Consider the following 22,175-nt stretch of genomic DNA (forward strand, 5'->3'; position numbering starts at 1 on the left):
ATTCCACAACTTGTCTGGTCTTCAGTCACTAGTGTTCAGTGCATCAAATCTATTCTTGAGATGGTCTCTAAATTCAGGTGGGTTATACTCAAGGTCATATTTTGGCTCTCGTGGACTTGGTCGGATTTTCTTCAGTTTCAGTATGAACTTGCATATGAGCAATTGATGGTCTGTTCCACAGTCGGCCCCTGGCCTTGTTCTGACTGATGATATTGAGCTTTTCCATTGTCTCTTTCCACAGATGTAGTCAATTTGATTTCTGTGTATTCCATCTGGTGAGGTCCATGTGTATAAAAAAAAAAAAAAATAGTCACCATTTATGTTGGTAATAGAAGGTATTTGCAATGAAGAAGTCGTTGGTCTTGCAAAATTCTATCATTCGATCTCCAGCATTGTTTCTATCACCAAGGCCATATTTTCCAACTACTGATCCTTCTTCTTTGTTTCCAACTTTTGCATTCCAATCACCAGTAATTATCAATGCATCTTGATTGCATGTTTGATCAATTTCAGACTGTAGCAGCTGATAAAAATCTTCTATTTCTTTATCTTTGGCCCTAGTGGTTGGTGCATAAATTTGAATAATAGTCCTATTAACTGGCCTTCCTTCTAGCTGTATGGATATTATCCTTTCACTGACAGCACTGTACTTCAGTATAGAATCTTGAAACGTTCTTTTTGAAAATGAATGCAACGCCATTCCTCTTCGAGCTGTCATTCCCAGCATAGTAGACTATAAAAAAATATGATTGTCCAATTCAAAATGGGCAAAACCAGTCCATTTCAGCTCACTAATGCCTAGGATATCGATGTTTATGCATTCCACTTCATTTTTGACGATTTCCAATTTTCCTAGATTTGTACTTCATACATTCCAGGTTCTGATTATTAATGGATGTTTGAAGCTGTTTCTTCTCATTTTAAGTCATGCCACATCAGCAAATTAAGGTCCCGAAAGCTTTACTCCATCCATGTCATGAAGGTCGACTCTACTTTGAGGAGGCAGCTCTTCCCCAGTCATCTTTTGAGTGCCTTCCAAACTGGAGGCTCATCTTCCAGCACTATATTAGACAATGTTCCACTGCTATTCATAAGGTTTTCACTGGCTAATGCTTTTCAGAAGTAGACTGCCAGGTCCTTCTTCCTAGTCTGTCTTAGTCTGGAAGCTCAGCTGAAACCTGTCTTCCATGGGTGACCCTGCTGGTATCTGAATACTGGTGGCATAGCTTCCAGCATCACAGCAACACGCAAGCCCCCACAGTACGACAAACTGACGGACACGTGGGGGCAAAAACTATACAGTTTGATATAATGGAATTCGCTGAGTGTAGGGAAATAGATGCTTTTAGACTCCGACATAAGAATATAAAGCATTTGGGCAACTACTAAAGTTAGAAATATTCACATTGTGACCCAGCAAGTTCAAGGAGGCTTGTACAGGTTGTTCATTACAGTATAGTTAATGCAACAACAAGAACAAAAAGGGAAACACTACAAGGATGGTTATATAGTCTATGTTGTTGTTAAGTGCTGTCAAGGTAATTTTAACTCAAAGCGACAACCCCATGAGACAGAGAAGAACTGCCCCACAGGATTTTCTAGGCTATAATCTTTACGGGAGCAGATCTCCAGGTTGGGTGGGTTAGAATTGCCAATCTTTTGGTTAGTAGCTGAGTGCTTAGCCATTGTACTGCCAGGGCTCCTTATATAATCTATGATGTATCTATATTGTAGAACATTATGAGAAATTACAAAGAATGAGGTAGACCTGTATTTACTGACATGGGAAAATTTGTAGGCTGTAGACAGAAAAGAAAACCCAAATTGCCTAATACTATCAAGTGATTCCACACACAAAATAAGACCATTTTCGATGGGTCCATTTATCATTGTGTAAATGTATAACTAAAGGTGTAGAAGGAGACACACCAGAGTAGCAACAGGGATTACCTCTAGGAAGGAAACTCAGATCGGGTAGGGGGAGGAGCAGAGGTCAAAGGGAACCAGACCTTATCTGTAATGCTTAATGTTGTAATGTTCAACTGTCACTTGTGGCTACCCCTTATCTTTTGAATAGCCACCCTATATTTTTATAATGAGTCTGTACTGTGAATTTAATCTACCTAATGTAGACTGAAAGAAATTTGCTTTCCATCCTCTGAGATTGGCCCAGGAGTGTGAGGGTTATTTGTACCTCAGAAGAATGCTCACCAAAAGAACCCCATTATTGAGGATGTTCATGATAATTAAAACCTGTTGCTGTTGAGTTGATTCTGACTCATAGCAACATTTTAGGACAGAGTAGAGCTGCCACATAGGGTTTACAAGGCTGTAATCTTTACAGAAGCAGATTGCCACATCTTTCTCCCTTAGAGCAGCTGGTAGGTTCAAATTGCTGACCTTTTGGTTATAAGATGAGCGCTTTAACCGTTGTGCCACCAGGGCTCCTTGATAATAATTAGGTAGATAAAGTGACCAATTCTTTTTTTTCATTGTGCTTTAAGTGAAAGTTTACAATTCAAGTCAGTTTCTCATATAAAAACTTATATACACATTGTTATGTGACCCCAGTTGCTCCCCCTACAATGTGACAGCACACTCCTTCTCTCCACCCTGTACTTCCTGTGTCCATTCAACCAGCTCCTGTCTACCTCTGCCTTCTCATCTCGTCTCCAGATAGGAGCTGCCCACATAGTCTCATGTGTCTACTTGAGCTAAGAAGCACACTCCTCACCAGTATCATTTTATGTCTTACAGTCCAGTCTAATCTTTGTCTGAAGAGTTGGCTTCGAGAATGGTTTTAGATTTGGGCTAACAGAGAGTCCAGGGGCCATGACCTCTGGGATCCCTCCAAAAAATGACCAATTCTTTGCATTTCAATCAGGCTTTCTCCAGTTACCCCAGTGCCTGCTCAATGGCTTCATAAACAAAGTTATCACAGGGACAGGGAGAGAAATTGTGCATAGGCTCAGCAACATGAACTTCTCTTTACCAAAACTGACCTGGCTATTGTCACATTTGAGTTTGCCAGCAGACGTGATCTACCCTAAGCATTTACTAGTATAACACATTCTTGGGTGTGCTAATCAGCCATCTGGTGGTAGGTTGATTACATAAAAAAACACACACATTTCTAAATATGGATTTCCTTTCCTTCTCACCATTCTTCTGCCAGTAACATCATCAGTGGACTTCCTCAATATCTTATTCACTGACTTGCGATCTTAAACTATATTACTGTTGATTAAGGAACTTAACTTACCACAAAAGAAATAAGGCAATGGTTGAATTCAAAGGATTCACTGGTCTTACCATACTTTCAGAAGAGTAGAATGGCCTATTAAAGATTCAGTTATGGTTGAGCGTTGTCTTATAGAGTGTGGCCCATGCTCTGAACCAGTGGCCGATAAATATTCCTGTTTTCCCTACAGCCAGAATGCATGGGTCTAACAACCAAAGGGTGGAAGTGGAAACAGCCCTTAGTACTGTAAAATTACTGTTACACTTGAGAATTTTTGCTTCCTCCCCCGTCAACTTGGGCTCCACTGGTTTGGAGGTCAAGGGGAGAAATGCTTCCCTCAGGGGGTGCGACAACAATCCCCTTGAATTGGAAGTTGAACTGCTACAGTAATTCTAGACTCCTTATAACTCTGAATAAAATAGGCAAGAGAGGATTATACCAAGTAGGCTGAGGTGACTGATCCTGATTATCAAGGGGCAAGAGGGTTGCTGCTATACCATGATGGGGGAAAGGAGTATTACTGGAGCCTGAGGAATCTTTTGGACATCTCCTAGTATATTACCTCCAGTGGTATAAAGTTAATGAAATACTATAGAAGCCTAACACAGACTGTTATGGATTGAATTGTGTCCACCAAAAATATGTGTTGTAAATCCTAACCCCTGGTTATAATCCCATTTGGGAAAGGGTTTTCTTTGTTATATCAATGAGACAGTGTTAGTGTAGGTGTATCTTAAGTCAGTCTCTTTTGAGATATAAAAGAGATTAAGCAAGCAAGCAAGAGAGCAGAGATGGGGGAAGACAATGCCAAGCCACAGGATGATCACTAAGGAACCAAGGGACAGGGAATTTCCCCTAGAGCCAACCGAAAGAGAAAGGCTTCCTCTAGAGCTAGTGTCCTGAATTCAAACTTCTAGCCTCCTAAACTGTAATAAATTTCTGTTCTTTAAAGCCATTCACATGTGGTATTTCTGTCATAGCAGCACTAGATAACTAAGACACACAGAGCCACCAAGGGGTCAGATCTTTCAGGAACAAAATTTTGGATCATGCCATCAAATAATGAACTTTGCCAGCTGAGGTACTGGCTGAGGTCAAACGAACTTGGAGTGATAGTAGAGGAAGGAAAATGCATCACCAACAATAGCCTCTTGACCAGTTGCAGAAATGTGGACAGTAGTTGCTTCCCATCTTTTCCTCCATGGTGATATACATGTGTATGTGTATTGTATATATTTGTATGTGTGTGTGTTTGTGTGTACGTGCATGTAGATATATATGGATATGTATATACGCATGTATATGTGTATTCAAGGGGCTCCAGTGGCACATGGTTAAAATGCTTGACTGCTTAGCAAAATGTTGGTGATTCAAATCCACCAGCCATTCTATGGCAGAAAGATGTGGCAGTCTGCTTCTGTAAAGATTACAGCCTTGGAAACCCTATGGGGCAGTTCTTCTCTGTCCCATAGGGCCACTATGAGTCGGAATTGACTTGATAGCAATAGGTTGGGTTTTATGTGAATATCCATATATATATACACACACACTAATCTTTTTTCCTCTTTCTGTTCTTTATTACTTCATATAGGGCATGTTGCTGATAATTAATTTCATTAAAGCACAAAGGTTTAGACTATCGGGATGAGATTATGACTGAACTAGAAGAGTAAACATCACTCAGAGATCCTGGACTTGGAGCTGGATGCAGAAACTGATGAGGCTTTGGGTCTCTCCTTCTGGAAAGGTGAGTGTATTTTTATGAAAAATTGTTACATTTTCTTACATTAGAGTGGCAGTTCTCACACTTTGTTGCATGTTAGAATTGTCTAGAAAACCTTATTAGAATTGCCTAGAGCATCTTGTTAAAATGTTTCTGTAAAACTGGGGCTGGTCCCAAATTTCTGCATTTATCATTTCCTAGGTGATGCTGATGCTGCTGGTCCATGGGCCACTTTTTGAATAAAAAAGCATGTTAATACTGTTGATGTTGTTTAGAGCGACAGTCAACTGTCACTTTCAACTGTCTTATCGTCTTTACTTTTGTTACTTTCCTAGGTAAAATCTAGAAAACTCTACTTCCCAGCCTCCCTAGAAGCCAGGGTGCAAATGGGTGCCCTAAGTTCTACCAATCATCCATATATTTACTAGACTCTGATTTGGACATGAGTGGCCTTTGTCTGGGACATCCATATTGCTAATTAGGTGGCAGGAGAGGTACCAGTTTAAGCAGGGACACGTTCTCTGATGAGGCTAGTCCTGGGGCTGAGTCTGCCTGTTGTTCTAGAAAGCGTAGCGATTAGCCTATTTCTCTAGCCCTTCCGACAATTCAGTGAGCTAACCTAACATCCTCTCATAAAGCCTGTTCTTCAACTAGCCAGAGTCGGTTCTGTTGTTTGCAACAGAAAAATCCTAACCCATACAAATGAATAACTTCTGTAATTAAAATTTAATTTTAAAAAGAATGAAAGTAGTTTTATTTGCAAAGTAAATTTTAAAAAGCAAGTGTAATTTAATTTAGATAAAAAAAAATTTAGATAAGGGCTATAAAATATTGAGCACAATGTGTGGCATAAAGAAGTACTCGATACATGTGCTTGTTTTTAAAGGGGACTGTTTTGTGATTTTTATGGAAATGATACACTGCCATTATAAAAATTTGACTAATTACAGAAAAGTTTACACAAATAACCTCCATGTAGAACATGATTCTAGATATCTCTCTCTAAGAAAAAGGAAGTAACATTGGAGAGATGTACGGATATAGTCAGGACAAAGGTTTTAAGAACAGCATCAAAGTTCATGCCGTTTTTAAAATAAAATTAAAAAAATTAATTTTACTAGCATTAACCTATATTTCTGACACAGCTGGCTGACATTTTAATTGGTACAAATATTTCCTCTCCCAGTGTCCTAGGGCTGCATGCAACAAGGGGCCAAACACAAACCTCTCATTTCAAGCTGGATTTCCCTTAAGAAACTAGTCTTGGCTTTTCTTTTTATCTGTGGGTAATTCTGTGAGTTGACTTCTAATGCTTTTAGAATATTATACATTTTTTTCAATGTACAAATTTCGCGGACAACAGCTGTAAACTCCATCAGGAGCTATACTCCCTGTCTCTAGAACAATGCTTGCTATACTTAAATTGCTGAATAGACATGTAAATGGGTGGATGAGTAAATGAGTGAATTAGCAGGTGAAATGAACTTGTTTGGGCTGTGGAGTCAAACAGGCCTGGACTCAAATCCCTGTTCCACAACTTTATAATTGTCTGACTCAAAGCAAGGTACTGAGTCTCTTGAGATCTCTGTCTATTCATGTGCAAAATCAGGGTAACAACATTCACTTTACAAAGATATTACGAATCTACTGGTATATTAGAAAGTAATTTCCATGAAAGTGGAGACTTAAAAAAATCTTTTTTGGCAGAAATGCTTTTTTTTTTAATTGTGCTTTGCATGAAGCAAATTAGTTTCTAATTAAACAATTAATACACAAATTGTTTTGTGACATTGGTTGCCAGCCCTGTGACTTGTCAACACTCTCCCCTTCTCGATCTTGGGTTCCCCATTTCCATTCGTCCAACTTTCCTGTTCCCTCCTGCCTTCTCGTCCTTGTCCTGGGCTGGTGTGCCGGTTTAGTCTCCTATATATGGTTCTGCTATGCATATGATTGTTTGTTTTATGGGCCTGTCTAATCTTTGGCTGAAGGGTGAACCTCAGGAGTGAGTTCAGTACTGAGTTAAAACGGTGTCTGGGGGCCATACTCTCAGGGTTTTTCCAGTCTCTGTCAGACCACTAAGTATGATCATTTTTGTAAGTTAGAATTTTGTTCTGCATTTTTCTGCAGCTTTGTCCAGGACCTTCTAGTGTGATCCCTGTCAGAGCAGTCAGTGATGTAGCCAGGCACCACCTAGTTGTGCTGGTCTCAGTCTGGAGGCTGTGGTAGTTGTGGTCCGTTAGTTCTTTGGACTAATCCTTCCCTTTTGTCTTTGGTTTTCTGTATTCTCCCTTGCTCCAGACAGAGTGGGACCAGTGGAGTATCTTAGATGGCTGGCTGCTCATAAGCTTTTAAGACCCCAGAATCTACTTACCAAAGTAGGATATAGAACATTTTCTTTATAAACTGTGTTATGCCAATTGAGCTAGATGTTCCCTGAGACCATGGTCCCCAACTCTTAGCCCAGCAATCCAGTCCCTGAGGGAGTCTGGATGTGTCTGTGAAGTTTCTATGACTTTGCCTTGGTCGAGTAGTGCTGATTTCCCCAGTATTGTGTACATGTCTTACCCTTCACCAAAGTTACTACTTATCTAAAAAAAAATAGTTAGCATTAAAAAAATCTTTTGAATGAACGAATGAATTTGAGGTCCTCACTATGTATAATGTGTATCAGATGTCTGAATCTTTCTAATTGGTCTCAGACTGTTAGATCTTTTCATTTGTCTGCTTCTTTATTGCCTTGCTGAGGCCTCCAGTAAGGTCGGTCGTCAGTTGCTCAGTGTCCCGACCATTAATGTGCCTGTATCTAGCTGTGCTTTCCTTTCCTAATTTATTTCTTTTAACTGCTTTAGAACAAAAAACCAGGTGTCATGGATTGAATTGTGTCCCCCTAAAATGTGTGTCCACTTGGCTAGGCCATGATTCTCAGTATTGTGTGATTGTCCACCATTTTGTCTTCTGATGTAATTTTCCTATGTATTATAAATCCTACCTCTATGATGTTAATGAGGCAGGACTCAATCTATAAGATTAGGTTGTGTCTTAAATCAAGCTGTTTTGAGATATAAAAGAGAAAAGCAAGCAGAGACACAGGGGGACCTTATACCAAAAGAAAGTAGTGCCAGGAGCAGTGTGTCCTTTGGACCCAGGGATGCTGTGCTGAGCAGCTCTTAGTACAGGAGAAGATTGATAACAAGGCCCTTCCTCCAGAGCCGACAGAGAGAAAGGTTTCTTTTGGAGCTGATGCCCTGAATTTGGATTTCTAGGCTACTAGACTGTGAAAGAATAAACTTCTGTTTGTTGAAGCCATCCACTTGTGGTATTTCTGTTATAGCAGCACTAGATAACTAAGGTGGGATTTGTTACTGAGAGAGTGGGGTGCTGCTCTAACAAATATCTAAAATGTCGAAGCGGTTTTGAAATTGAGTGGATAGAGGCTGGAAGAGTTTTGAAGTTTTTTTTTTAATAGTAAAAGCCTAGATTGCCTTGAAGAGATGGTTGGTGGAATTATGGACATCAAAGACAATTTTGGTGAAGACTCAGAAGGAAATGAGCAAGGCTATTATTATTATTTTTTTTATTACACTGGAGGTGGCACAGATGGCGAGAAGCAGCATCAGAGAAACAGCAGCAACAGAACCAGAAGACCAGTGCGAGACAACGCTAGAGCCAACCCAGGGAGCAAGAGAGCTGAGTGCCTTTGTGCAGGAGGTTCCTGGCAGAGAGCTGAGTGCCTGGCACAGGAGGCTTCCTGGCACTTATCAGTGGAGCTAGGCTTGCTGACCCATGGAGCATGAGTGCTGAATGCCTTCCATTGGAAGTTTACTGGCAGAGTTGGGTACCTCCAGGAACTTATCTGTGGAGCAGAAGAGCTTTGGAACACTTGCCCCAGCAGGGCAGACACAGACGGTGAGACCAGAGGGCCCAAGACGCCAAGGAACCAGGAAGCAGAAGCTGAAGAGACAAGGAACACAGGAAGCAGAACTGCCTCAGTATCACAGGATAGAATTACCACCACTGGGGTCTCCAAGGGTAGAACCACCACCGCTGGGGTCTGTAAGGGTGGAGACGTGGCCTCTGGGGCTTCAAAGGGTGGACCACAGCCTCCTAGGTTTCAAAGAATCAGATCTTCACCAACTTGGTTCCAGAGTATGGGGCTGCCTGTCACGACTACCAACGGGATCGGCCCAGATCCACTGTTCAAAAGCTAAGGGGGCAGGGATGCCATGCCCAAGGGGCAGAAGAAAGGTGACTGCCAGGGATGAGGGGGTAGGGTTGCCACTCAGATGGACTAGAAGAATGGCGCTACCCAAATGCTAGGGAGCAGAGTTGCCATTCCAGTGGGCCTGGAAGGCACAGCTGAAGCCCAGGGGCCTCCACCCGGAATCCAGAGAGTGTGGCTAACACCAGGAGTCTGGAGGGCAGGGTCATTGCCTAAATAGTCTCAGAGAACAGAGGATTATTTTCAAGCCTTGAAGGCTAATACAGTGTGTTCTGCTGACTTCTTGGTTCCTGTTACCTCTTCTTTCCCTCCAATTTCTCCCATTTGTAATGGAAATGTCTACCTTGTGCCTGTTCCACCATTGTACTTTGGAAGCAGATAACTTGTATTCTAGATTTCACAGATGAAGAGGAATTTTTGGATTTTGGACTTGGAGTTGATTTAGGACTTTTGAGTGAATGTGCTTTACATGTGGCAAGGACATGAATTTTGAGGTGCCAAAGGGTGGAATGTCATGGATTGAATTGCGTCCACCAAAAATACGTATCAACTTGGCTAGGCCGTGATTGCCAGTATTGTGTGATTGTTCAGCATTTGTCATTTCATGTGATTTTCCTATATGCTGTAAATCCTACCTCTATGATGTTAATGAGGCAGGATTGGAGGCAGTTATATTAATGAGGCAGGACTCAATCTACAAAATTAGATTGTGTCTTAAGTCTGTCTCTTTTGAGATATAAGAGAGAAGAAGCAGAGAGACGGGGGACCTCATACCACCAAGAAAGTAGTGCCAGGAGCAGAATGTGTCCTTTGGACCTGGGCTTCCTGTGCTGAGAAGCTCTTAGTACAGGGGAAGATTGATGACCTTCCTCCAGAGCTGACAGAGAGAGAAAGCCTTCCCCTGGAGCTGGTGCCCTGAATTTGGACTTCTAGCCTACTAGCCTGTGAGAGAATAAACTTCTGTTTATGGAAGCCATCCACTTATGATATATTCTGTTATAGATAACGAAGACACCAGGTAACTATATTTTTAGTAAACCAGGTAGCCAGGATTGTTAGATAAAGCAGGAATAGGTAGGCTCTGTGTAAAGGTTTGATAAACGGATTTTGCTCTGAGGAATTTCATAATCTTTATTGTTGTCAGCTGCTGACAAGTTGGCTCTGACTCATGGTGACCCCATGCACAACTTAATGAAACACTGTCCAGTCCTGCGCCATCCCCATGATTGGTTGGGGATCAGACCATTGTGATCCATAGGGTTTTCAATGACTTTTGCAAGTAGATTGCCAGCTTTTTTTCCTAGTCCCTCTTAGTCTAGAAGCACTGCTGAAACCTGTTCAGCATCATAGCAACATACAAACCTTCACTGACATGTGGGTTGTGGCTGTCTGTGAGGTGAATTGGGCAGGAATTGAATCCGGGTCACGCAGTCTGCATGGAAGGTGAGAATTCTACCAGTGAACCACCACTGCCCCTTCATAATCTTTAGTAAATAGTTAATGTGACATTTAATTTGCTGCTCAGATTTTTTTTCCTTTTCTTCAGTTTTAACCTGTGTTTTGAATAGAGTTTCTGAAGAAATGATTTTAAGATTTATAAATTATTACTGAAATATTTTAACGCTTGAAAATAATGCCTTGATAGATTCTAATGACTGCAATAAAGATTGCTGAATACATTATAAAGCAAAAGTTCCAATAACCAAGAACATCTGTACAAATTAGACCAACTATTTGCTCAAAGAAAAATACTTTTAATTTAATATCTTTCTCTCAGGAATATTTCCATTTAGTTTTAGGTAAGATGGGATAAGCAAGGGAATTAGATTAATCAAAATTTCTGATCACAGTACTTTAAAATCTCTAAGGACACCAAAATGCTTCATGAACAGATTTTTAAAAATGATTTCACCATTAGAAATTATAATTAGTTTTCCCATCTGCGTCTTTTTTTAACAATAGACTTTGTTTTTTAAAGCAGTTTTAGGTTTACAGAAAAATTGAGCAGAAAGTACAAAGAGTTCCCATACACCCCCTCCCTCCCTTGCACTGTTTCTAGTGTTAATATCTGGCATTAGTGTGGCACCTTTCTTACAACTGATGAACCAATACCGATACATTATTATTAACTATTTTTTTTTATAGCCCATAGTTTACAATAGGTTTTACTCTTTGTGTTGTATAGTCCTATGGGTTTTGACACCATCTGTCTCTTCTCTAAATAGTGGATGAAATAAGTTTAGAGGCCTATTTAAGTTAAGAAAGGATTCACAATAGAAACAAAGAAAAATGGATAATAAAGACCTCTCTGTAAATGGCAGAAAGCTTATTTACCTTTGCCAGGTTTCTCCACCAAATCCATAATGTTGGTGTCCTTTACCCATGACACGAGGAGGTTCACATTTTGGCCTGTGTTCCTCTGGGAGTGAAATTGGTATTATCCCACCATATTCCCTATCGGCACCCCAGGGAAGCCTGCATTGTTGGAGTGACTCCCTTAACTCCTGATACCTGTGAAAAAAGAGAGACTTTTGAAATAGCGTCAGAAATACCTCAAGTTCCTATAGCTTCATAATTATTTATTTTTTTTATCATTGTTGGAACATAGAATTCTCAGTGTAGGGTAGATTATGATACACACTGGCTATTTGGACATCATGGGACCCTTGAAAGAATCAGATCAAATTCTTGAAGGCCTATAGATTTTTTTTTTTTAATGGCGAGTATTGTGAAGGAGAAGCTACTTGATCCTAAATTCTACCTAGAGCTTCTGTAACAGTGGTTCTCAAAGTGTGGTCCTTGGACCAGCAGAATTAGCATCTCTTGAGAGCTTGTTAGAAATTAAAATTCTCAGGCACCACCCCAGACCTAGGAATCAGAATCTGGGGATGGGGCCAGTAATCTGTTTTAACTAACTCTCCAGGTGATTCTTAACACACACTAAAATTTTAGAAGCATTGTCCTATTCAAGTTACCTTCCATAGAAATGAGGTCTTCAATAGTCCCATCCCTTACAATAGTGCTATTCAGTAGGTTGGAGACATGGAAATTTCCTCAGTTGGCTGGTAGTATTTAGCCTGATATTGAAGACGAATAGTTCAGATGATTTTTCTCTGCTCTTTCTTAACAAAGGAGTGGAGGGCAGGACCCTATCTTGTTTACTGTTTTAACAGTGCTTTACCCCAGTGTCTGACACATAGAAAGTGCTCAACAGAGTCTGTTCAATGACTGCGGGCATGAGTGAATAAGCCAGGACGCAAGCAGCCCAATACACCACAATGAAAGCCCCTGGCTAGGGAGAGGGTCTCACAAAACACTGAAGAATATATCTGGCAAAAGATCTGCTTCCTAATTAGGAAGGATTTAATGACTTCTAGTTGCCAATGGTGGAAAGCCAGGTTATTTGCACCAACGCTCTCAATGAAAATAAATAAAAATGCTGACAAAGAAAACATCTTCTTAAAAGCAATGAATTGCTGTCAATACTAGAAAGGGATACCAGGCCTACACAAGAGGAAAAATAGGAACCCAGAAAGGTAAAGAAGCGCAGAAGCTACCTACCTTTGCCCTTAGAGCAGCACCAATTCTGGAAAATTCATACTTTTGTTTTAAGGGCCTTGCGGAGTGAAAGGTACAGATATTAAAGTTCAGGGCCAGATAGGAATCTAAAGGAGACCATATCTACAATATGCTGGGCCCCCAGAAGGCTACACTCCTCCATTAAAGGTGAGTTAGAAGAGTGGTCTTTTGCTCAAGTTTGCATGGGCCCAAGACTTGACTTTGGATTAACGTGGTCTCTTAGGCACTTGGCAAGACAGACAGGATCCTCTCTGGAGGAAGCGTTCTTAGAGGAATCCCTGCTGAAGATGAGCTCTAATGAATGATGAGTTATCTAGGTGGAAGAGAGGAAAGAATATTCTAGGCAAGGGGAGTAGAATGCAAAAAGTCCTGAAGATGGGAAAGATTATGGAATTGAAAAATCTTGAAAATGTCGGCTTTGAAATCCCTCTTAGAGAGGGAACTATTTTTGTTTGATAAAATATTTTGCCAAGCCGTTTGGTGTAGAGATAAACATCTTAAAAGTATTGGTGTTGGTAGAATCCAAGCAACCTAAAGGATGGATGAAGCTGCTCTGCAGTGGGAGTTATTTGTGTTTTTACTCCTGAGGTAGAAAGAGGAGAGGGAAGGGGAGTAAAGGGAGAGGGAGAAGACAGGAGCCAGCAAGATGGGAGGAGGCTGGAGATTGCATTTGGTGAAAAGCCAGCCAGAGACCCCTAGTGACCCATGGTTAAAGAACTGATGAATACAGAAGTTAGGGCATATTAGGGGTTTTAAGTTACATGTAGTATGGTGTGACGTGACTCTTCCTCCTGACCCCCAACTGCTCAGTGAAGTTTATCATATTCATAAATGCTCTGCGTGGACAGTATCTGAAGGAAATTGAGAAAATACTGGGTTTCACTTCTGGGTCAATGTGGTGGTCAACAGAACCGGGAACTCATAGTCAGAAATGACCAACAGACTTTAAAGCCTCACCTCTACCCCCATCCTGGGAATTTGGATAAATTTTAGCGAAAGCTTTGGATTTCCCAAGACATGGAATAAAGATTTAAGTGGAACTTAAGGGCTGAGAAAATAGCTGAATTACAGCTGATATGGAATTCAGGAATTTGGGGCTCAGTAGAGAAGAGTTGTAAGAGATGAAGCAAGAGAAGAAAACAATATCCTGAGAGGCTGTATCAGCCCTTTAGACTATACCTTGGGAGTAACAGAGTCAGTCAGAAACTCAGAGCTTGGAGACAGAGACAGAGATATAGACTGTGGAGCTCCTTCTTCTTTGTACCACTACAGAGCTTGGCTTAATGGAATCCCCTGTAAACATCTGCTGAATGGAGATATTTCCATCCAGGAAATGGGAGTATCTTATAAATTAAATGTATTATCTCGTAAGGTCAATAGATTAGGGGTTGGCAAACTACAGTCCCTACCCAAACTATGGCCAAATCCAACACACAGGCTGTTTGCATAAATGTTACTGGAATGCAGCCAAAACCATTCATTTATTCATTGTCTATGGCTGCTTTCACCCTACGATGGTAGAGTTGAGTATTTGTGACAGAGACTATAAAGCCTAAAATATTTATTATCTGGCCCTCTGCAGAAAAAGTTTGCCAGCCCCTGCATTAGCTAGTCAAGGGGCACCCGGGCAACCATTGATTTGAGGTGCTGTAGAAGGGACACTCCGCTCGCAGACATCTAAGGCCCTCAGCAGCTCTATGACTATATGACTTATAGACATCGTTTGGAGGACATGGCAAGTGAAAAATATTTAAACACATTTGATTAATGACAACCTAAGTTTTAATATCTAAGTTTGTAAAAGTTATATTTAAATCGTAAATGAGTCAATTTCTCAACATCTGACCCCTGTACATTACATTATCCCAGGAAGATGAGCCAGGAGAAAATGTTAATCAGTCATTTAGGCTGCCATCCATCTGAAGCTAGTAAGTTGCAGGAAACCATTTAAAATAAAAGGCAAAGCATAAATAAGTCATATTTCTCTTTTACTTTAGAGTCTCACGTTTTCCCCCTTAGCTTTAATGCTAACAGCATTTTATAGAAAGAACCCATTAAAATAAATACTACTAAGTATTTGTAAAGCTTAAATAAAACACATCCCTAAAACAAAGAAAATAATAATCAAAGTATCAGTGCTGTAACCTGTAGCCAAAGAAAATTAAATCTTTACCTGTTTTTGAGAAAAATACCACTCCCTATCCATAAACCAGTATCTGGTTTTGAAGTCACTTTACAGTACTCTGAGCACCAAGTCACAAACCCAGAGGCTGAATTTAGCCAGTAATTACTAGAAGGCAAGATTAAAAGAAAACTCAAAATCAACATAACTTCCATTTTTTCAGCTGGTAGAGAATTAATGTTCAAGAAAAGTGTCCAGGAATCAGAAAGCAATGGAACGACTCCAGAAGCAGAATGGGAACGTGTAATGAAGCACTTCCTTAACTGATGTTTGTTTGCCTGAAGAGCTAAAGAACTTGCTAGAGAGAAGTCAGCTGAATGAAAAACAGATAGGGATCTGTGACGATTCTGAATAGCTGTTCAGGCCACTCTTAAATTTTCAGGAGAAATACCAAAGAATACCACCCATTTATTGACTTAGTATTTTTAAAGAAGAGCAAGTCAGATTATATAAAATAGTAAATACTCTAATTGTTTCAAAACAAACACATGAATAAAGTAACTGAATTATAAAGATTAACTTGCCCTTGGTCAGTGGGTAAACCAGAACCATAATCCTGGTTTTCCTACTGTTTTTAGTGCCTTCTGCTACCCCCACTTAACCTATCAGCCCCCAAATAAGCTGAAAAACTTTCAGGAAATACATATTCCGTCTCTCTGTCTCAGACCTACTGAGCCTGAATGTCTAGAGATTGAGCCTTTGAGTCGATTCCAACTCATAGTGACCCTATAGGGCAGAGCAGAACTGCCCCATAGGGTTTCCAAGGAGCAGCTGGTAGATTCAAACTGCTGATCTTTTGGTTAGCAGCCAAACTCTTAACCACTGTGCCCTAGGCATCTGTATTTTTACAAAGCTCCTCAGGTGATTTTGATGTACGTGTCTGCAGACCAGTGCTGGAGCTAGACTGTGTTAGCCATTCTGGGAAGAAATAAAAAGTAGGCTGATGCAAGGAAATCATTTTACATCACTGTTAAAATTGCCGACTTAGTTCAAATTACATTATGATATTAAAAAATAAAAAAAGATAGTGTCCCTTAAAGTACATCAATGTTTAGAAAGTTAAGTTGCTGAGTGCTACTTAGTCATGCTGGACTCATGATTATTCCTACCGTTGTGAAGGGTAATTGCTAAAACCCAAGAGTTTTCTTTTGATTTTTTAAATTGTGCTTTACGTGGAAGTTTACAAGTCTCTCATACAAAAATTTATATACACCTTGCTATGTACTCCTAGTTGCTCTCCCGCTAATAAGACAGCACATTTCTCTCCACCCTGTATTCCCTGTGTCCATTCAGCCACCTTCTGTCCCCCTCTGCCTTCTCATCTCCACTGCAGAAAGGAGCTGCCCACATAGTTTCATGTCTATTTGAATCATGAGGTTCACTCCTCACCAGTATCATTTTCTATTTTATAGTCCAGTCCAATCCCTGTCTGAAGAGTTGGCTTTGGGAATGGTTCCAGTCTCAGGCTAACAGAAGGTCTGAGGACCATGACCTCCAGAGTCCTTCTAGTCTCGGTCAGACCAGTAAGTCTGGTCTTTTTATGAGAATGTGAGGTCTGCATCCCACTGCTCTCCTTCTCCATCAGGGACTGATTCTCTGTTGTGTTCCCTGTCAGGGCAGTCATTGGTTGTAGCCGGGCACCATCTAGTTTTTCTTGTCTCAGGCTGATGTAGTTCTCTGGTTTATGTGGCCCTTTCTGTCTCTTGGGCTCATAATTACCTTGTCCTTGGTGTTCTTCATTTTCCTTTGCTCCAGGTGGGTTGAGACCAATTGATGCATCTTAGATGGCTGCTTGCTAGCATTTAAGACCCCAGACGCCACTCACTGAAGTGGGATGCAGAATGTTTTCTTGATAGATTTTATTACGCCAATTGACCTAGATGTCCCCCGAAACCATGGTCCCCAAACCCCTGCCCCTGCTACACTGGCCTTCGAAGCATTCAGTTTATTCAGGAAACTTCTTTGCTTTTGGTTTAGTCCAATTGTGCTCACCTCTCCTGTTGATTTTGTTGTGTTGTGTTGTTTTTTTGAGATACCTTGAAGTTAAAGTTAGTAGCCATGGACCTTGAACCTGGTCTGAAAAAGCAAACCTCAGCAGTGATAGATTAGAGGTACCACCGTTGCCCTGCTAACACTTTCTGGAGAAGTTCAGACAAATAACATTAAGAGAAGAGAGAATCTTCTCTTTCTGTAGCTGTCTAGCTTCTTTTTAAGAGAACTAGGTGTTAAGAGGAGAGGTTCTGAGAATACATGATCATCCTGGCATCCAATCTGGGGACTGTAAAATGAAAGAATTCACACAGAATAAAAGGAAAGCAAGGTTTTAGTTATTAGGAGTCAGGAGCCTGGTTGTACCTAGATGCTGTTTCAAATGATACCATCTTGTAGTTTACACGTAGCTGAACACATGTTGTATTTAATTTTATAGTCAATTAATAAAAAGCAGTATTTCCTCAAAGATGCTTCCCTTAAATTTCTTGCCAATTGAAGAGTTTTAGAACTAATCACACACCAACAATAGGCCCATTTAGGTAGAGCAGATCTAAATTTCAGTGAAAAATCTTAGATGAGTGTTTTCCAGGGCACAGTGAATTCAATCAGATATGACAATTTCAAAGTCTCAATGGAGTAAAACAGTCAGATATCGAGATGCAAGAAGAAGTAGACATCTGTTAATTCTGTTTGCCTGAAACCCCTTTTTGTGCTAACAGAGTCCAATCTTCTTTACGGGGAACCACTCCTGTCCTGCCCATGTGATTTGGGTGGGGCAGAACCTCAGGGTGGGACCCATGACCCGGGCCTTTGGTGAATGGTCCAGGGATGGGCAAACATCCCAAGATAAGCTAATAAAAGTCCTCTCAAGTTTTTTCTCCCATTTTCCCTTTCCCTGGCCTTGGAAAGCTGCCACATGTAAGCGTGGACCTGCTAGCAGTTATTTTATCACAATCTGGGGAGAGCCTGCCCAAGAAAAAAGCCTACACAAAGGAAAGCAGAACCAAGAGCTGAAGATGCCCCCATGCCATTATATGACCTGTGTCTGAAGTCAGTTATAATGCTGGGAAATTTTCACTTACATGAGCCAACAAATCAAATGACCATTTTACTTAAGCCAGTTTGAGTTGTTTTTTTCTGTCACCTGCAACAAAAAAAAGTCCTCATAAACCAAAGAGTTTCCAAAGTACACATCACAATAATGAATTCCCAGTGAGTGATATGAACATTAGCAATTGAACTGAGACTTGGCAAGGAAGGACTACAGGAGTGGCTCCGTTGAGAAGAGAAGAAGATAAAATTGTGACCCTTCCTACCTGTTAGGGTGGTCTGGAAAGGAGGGTTTGGGAAATAACGATGAATAGACAGTCGCTGCCTTGAAGAAACTTATGTTTAGTGCAGTAGTTCTCAAACTTTATCTGCAAAGGAATTCGTGGACTTGTTAAAATGCAGACTCCTAGGCCTCAATCCCAGAGATCCTGATCAATATGTTTGGGGTGATCCAAGGGATCTACATTTTAGACAAGTGGTGTAGGAAGCATTGCTTTGGTGGAATAAATAGACATTGAGAAAAATACAATATGGTGGCATATGTGCTGGAATGGAGCGTGAACAAAGTACGGGGGAGCGCTTGAGTGTTCTCTAGGACAGTGATACTCAACCAAGGTGTTACTTGACCAATAGGAGAGAAACAGGTGGCGTCATAGATAGATCTTAGGAAACCGTACAAAACCTATCCTATTTAATAGCTACAATCACCACTGAGAGTCACAGGTAAACATTATCATTTGGGTTGCGAAGGCAAAAAAAAAAAAAAAGGCTAAGAACCACTGTTCTAGTGTTCTTTCGTTATAAACAAGCAGCCGTGGCCAGATATATTCTGCCAACCAAATAAAATCTGGAAATTCTGCTCAGGTACCCTAGAAAGTAGGAAAGGCTGTTTATATATGTGCTCTAATGGCTTTTAATTGGAACGTACTTGAAATCCTGTGATAAATAGATAGATAGTAGAGGTGAAAGGAACTTGGTCTAGTTCACAAATAAGGAAACTACCAGGGAAGATCAACTGTCCAACAACTCTAAAACTAGAAAGTGTCAAGCTTGGGTTCTGTTTCTAGTTACCTAATTTCATGTTTACAGGCCATTTCACTTATGAATGCTTTAGCTTCTATCTATCTGGAAAGAGAGAAAACATTCTCTATTCCACAAACCAAATAGAGATTATGAGGCTAATCGGACTGTGAAAGACTACATGTTGGTGTAAGTGGCTGGGGTTGGGAAATGAAATATTCACAGTCATACACCACCTAGAACAGATAAAAATTGTCACTCAGATTCTAGTTTAGAAGTCAGGGGTAGAGGTTAGTAGTCTGCTATTTCTGATGGAGACAGTATGCTTTATAGAAACACTACTGAAGGTTATCCTCAGTTATCTCAAGGAATATCTCAAAATTTATTCTGAATGCTCTCAGAACAATCATTACACAAATTCCCATTCCAGTCATGGTGTGTGCCAGAGTAGCTTGTATTGGACTAACTCTCTTGATGGCAACAATTATAAACTCTAGATAACATATTTTAAAAACCCAACTGTTTGAAGATACTGGAGAAAAATCAGATACGGCAAAAACTAAAGGAGATATGACCCTTGAAAGAAGAAGAGCACACTGGGTGAGAACCACATTTAACTGGCTTTTCCCTAGAAAGCAATCCCTAGTTTATGGCACGTCAGGAGAGATCAAGCTGAAAGAGGCAGACTTACTGGGCTGCTTTCAGGTTGCCAGAGTGGTTGGAAATTAAGGTGGGAATCCAGGAAAGGTGAGAGCCACAGAAAAAGGAGTTCCCAAATACGCATTAAAATTTCCCTAAACTTCTTGGCTGACAGCTGCACATTAATGGGAAATAATCTAAGAAAGCCCATGAAAAGCAACACTCAGGAGGCTAAATATCTGATCAGAGATTTCAACAGGTGACCAGTACTGGGGAGACAAAATCTTAAGATAGAATCCTGCCAAGTTAGAAGGGCGTGGTATACAACCAGAACCTTAGAAAAGCCACACATCCTAGGACTAAGAGATCCTAGGACTAAGAACTATTACCTAAAACTAAGGGGGAAGACTGACTCATCTTCATAAAAACCCCACACTAGTAATTTACTGGCTTACTAGAACAGAATTCACATTCTCCAGAGGAAGATAAAACCCAGAGTCTCTACAATATATCATTCACAATGTCTAGTAAACAAAACATTCCTAGATATAAGCAGAAAAATGTGACCAATAATCAAAGATTAAAAGTCAACAGCTGACCCAAAGACAGCACAGATATTGGAATTAACAAAGATTTTAATATATAATATTTTTTTCTTATTATAAGTATGTTAAACAATTTACAGGAAGAGATGGATATAATGAATGGGGATACGTCAAGGAAGAGGTGAAAATTCTTAAAAGGATCCAGATGGAAATCCTAGAACTGGAAAAATATAGCATCTAAAATAAAAAATTCATTGCAAAGGCTTAACAGAAGATTTGACACTGCAGAAGAAAGGATCAGTGAACTTGAAGATGGGCCAATAGAAATTACCCACACTAAAACAGAGAGAAATATCAAAACAAAAAGAATAGAGCTTTAATGGCCTATGTGACAGTATCAAGCAGTCCAGCATACATGTAACTGAAGTTTCAGAAGGAGAGGAGAGGGATAATGGAGAATAAAAAAATATGAAGAAATAGACAAAAAAAATTTCAAACTTGATAAAAAACAACTCAGATCCAAGAAGTACAAACTGTTGAAAACTAAAGATAAAGAGAAATCATAAAAGCTGCCAGAGGGGGGTAAACTGAATTATATACAATATGGTCCCATTGTTTTCAAAGTGTTTTAAGAAAATTATCAACTTAAAAGTCTATATCCAATGAAAATGGACTAATAATGAAGGTGAAATAAGAATAGTTTCAGATAAGCTAAAGCTGGGAGAATGGTTTAAAGCAGACTCATGCGATAAGAAATGCTAAAGAAATTTCTTCAGTCTAAGGAAGTAAAATCAGGAAAATTAAGATCTACAGAAGGAATAACAAAAACCAGAAGTGGTAAATATATGAGTAAATATGAAAGAGTTTTCTTTCTTAATTTCTTTAAAAGACAACTGACTGTTACAAGAAAAAATAACAGCAATGTATTACCTGATTTATAACATGTAGAAGTAAAATATATGGCAACAACAGACAAAAGATAAAAAAAAAAAAAACCAAACCCAGTGGCATCGAGTCGATTCCGACTCATAGCGACCCTATAGGACAGAATAGAACTGCCCCATAGAGTTTCCAAGGAGCGCCTGGCGGATTTGAACTGCCGACCTTTTGGTTAGCAGCCATAACAGTTTAACCACTACACCACCAGGGTTTCCAAGACAAAAGATAGGAGGTAGTAAATGGCAACTAAACTGTTGTATGGTTCTTATACTATGTGTGAAGTGGTAAAAATTAATTCAAAGTAGAGAGTTATGAATTAAAGTTGCACACATGCACACGTTGTTGTTGTTAGGTGCTGACTCACAGTGACCCTATGTACAGCAGAACTAAATATTGCCTGGTTCTCCACCATCCTCATGATCGTTGTTATGCTTCAGCCCATCATTGCAGCCACTGTGTCAGTCCATCTCACTGAGGGTCTTCCTCTTTTTCACTAACCCTCCACTTTACCAAGCATGATGTCCTTCTCCAGGGACCGATCCCTCCTGATAAACACGTCCAAAGTATGTGAGGCATAGTCTCACCATCCTTGCTTCTAAGGAGCATTCTGGCTGTACTTTTTCCAAGACAGATTTGTTTGTTCTTTTGGCAGTCCATGGTATATTATACATACACATATACACACAAGTATATATAAGGAGGTATAGGTAAAAAGTCTAGAGTGGAGATAAAATGAAATAATGAAAAGTAATTAACCCACTTAAAGAAGGTAGGAGTGGAGAAACAAAGGAATAAGAACATATGGGACAAATAGAAAACAAACACCAAGATTAAATTCAACTATATCAATAACTACTTTAAATGTAAGTAACTTAAACTCTCCAATTAAAATCCAGAAATTGTTAGACTCAATTAAAAAAGCAAGGCCTAACATTTTTGCTATATAAAAGTGACATACATTAAATATAAAGACATAGGTTGAAAGTAAACGGATGTAAAAAGACAAACCATGCAAACACTAAGCATAAGAAAGCTGGGGAAGCTAT

The 22,175-nt window shown here is 40.0% G+C and overlaps 1 protein-coding gene across 1 annotated transcript in view; it reads right to left on the reverse strand.

Annotated features, from left to right (window-relative positions):
* The window catches only part of SPMIP4 (sperm microtubule inner protein 4), a 62,898-nt gene that overhangs the window by 33,450 nt on the left and 7,273 nt on the right, over nt 1–22,175 (reverse strand). Inside the window, exon 3 of the mRNA XM_003407069.3 lies at nt 11,518–11,694. Within this exon, the coding sequence (XP_003407117.2) occupies nt 11,518–11,694 (177 nt within the window). The remainder of the gene's footprint in view (nt 1–11,517; nt 11,695–22,175) is intronic.

The sequence above is a fragment of the Loxodonta africana genome, chromosome 8, assembly GCF_030014295.1.
Source record: "Loxodonta africana isolate mLoxAfr1 chromosome 8, mLoxAfr1.hap2, whole genome shotgun sequence".
In the NCBI taxonomy this organism is placed as follows: Eukaryota; Metazoa; Chordata; class Mammalia; order Proboscidea; family Elephantidae; genus Loxodonta; species Loxodonta africana.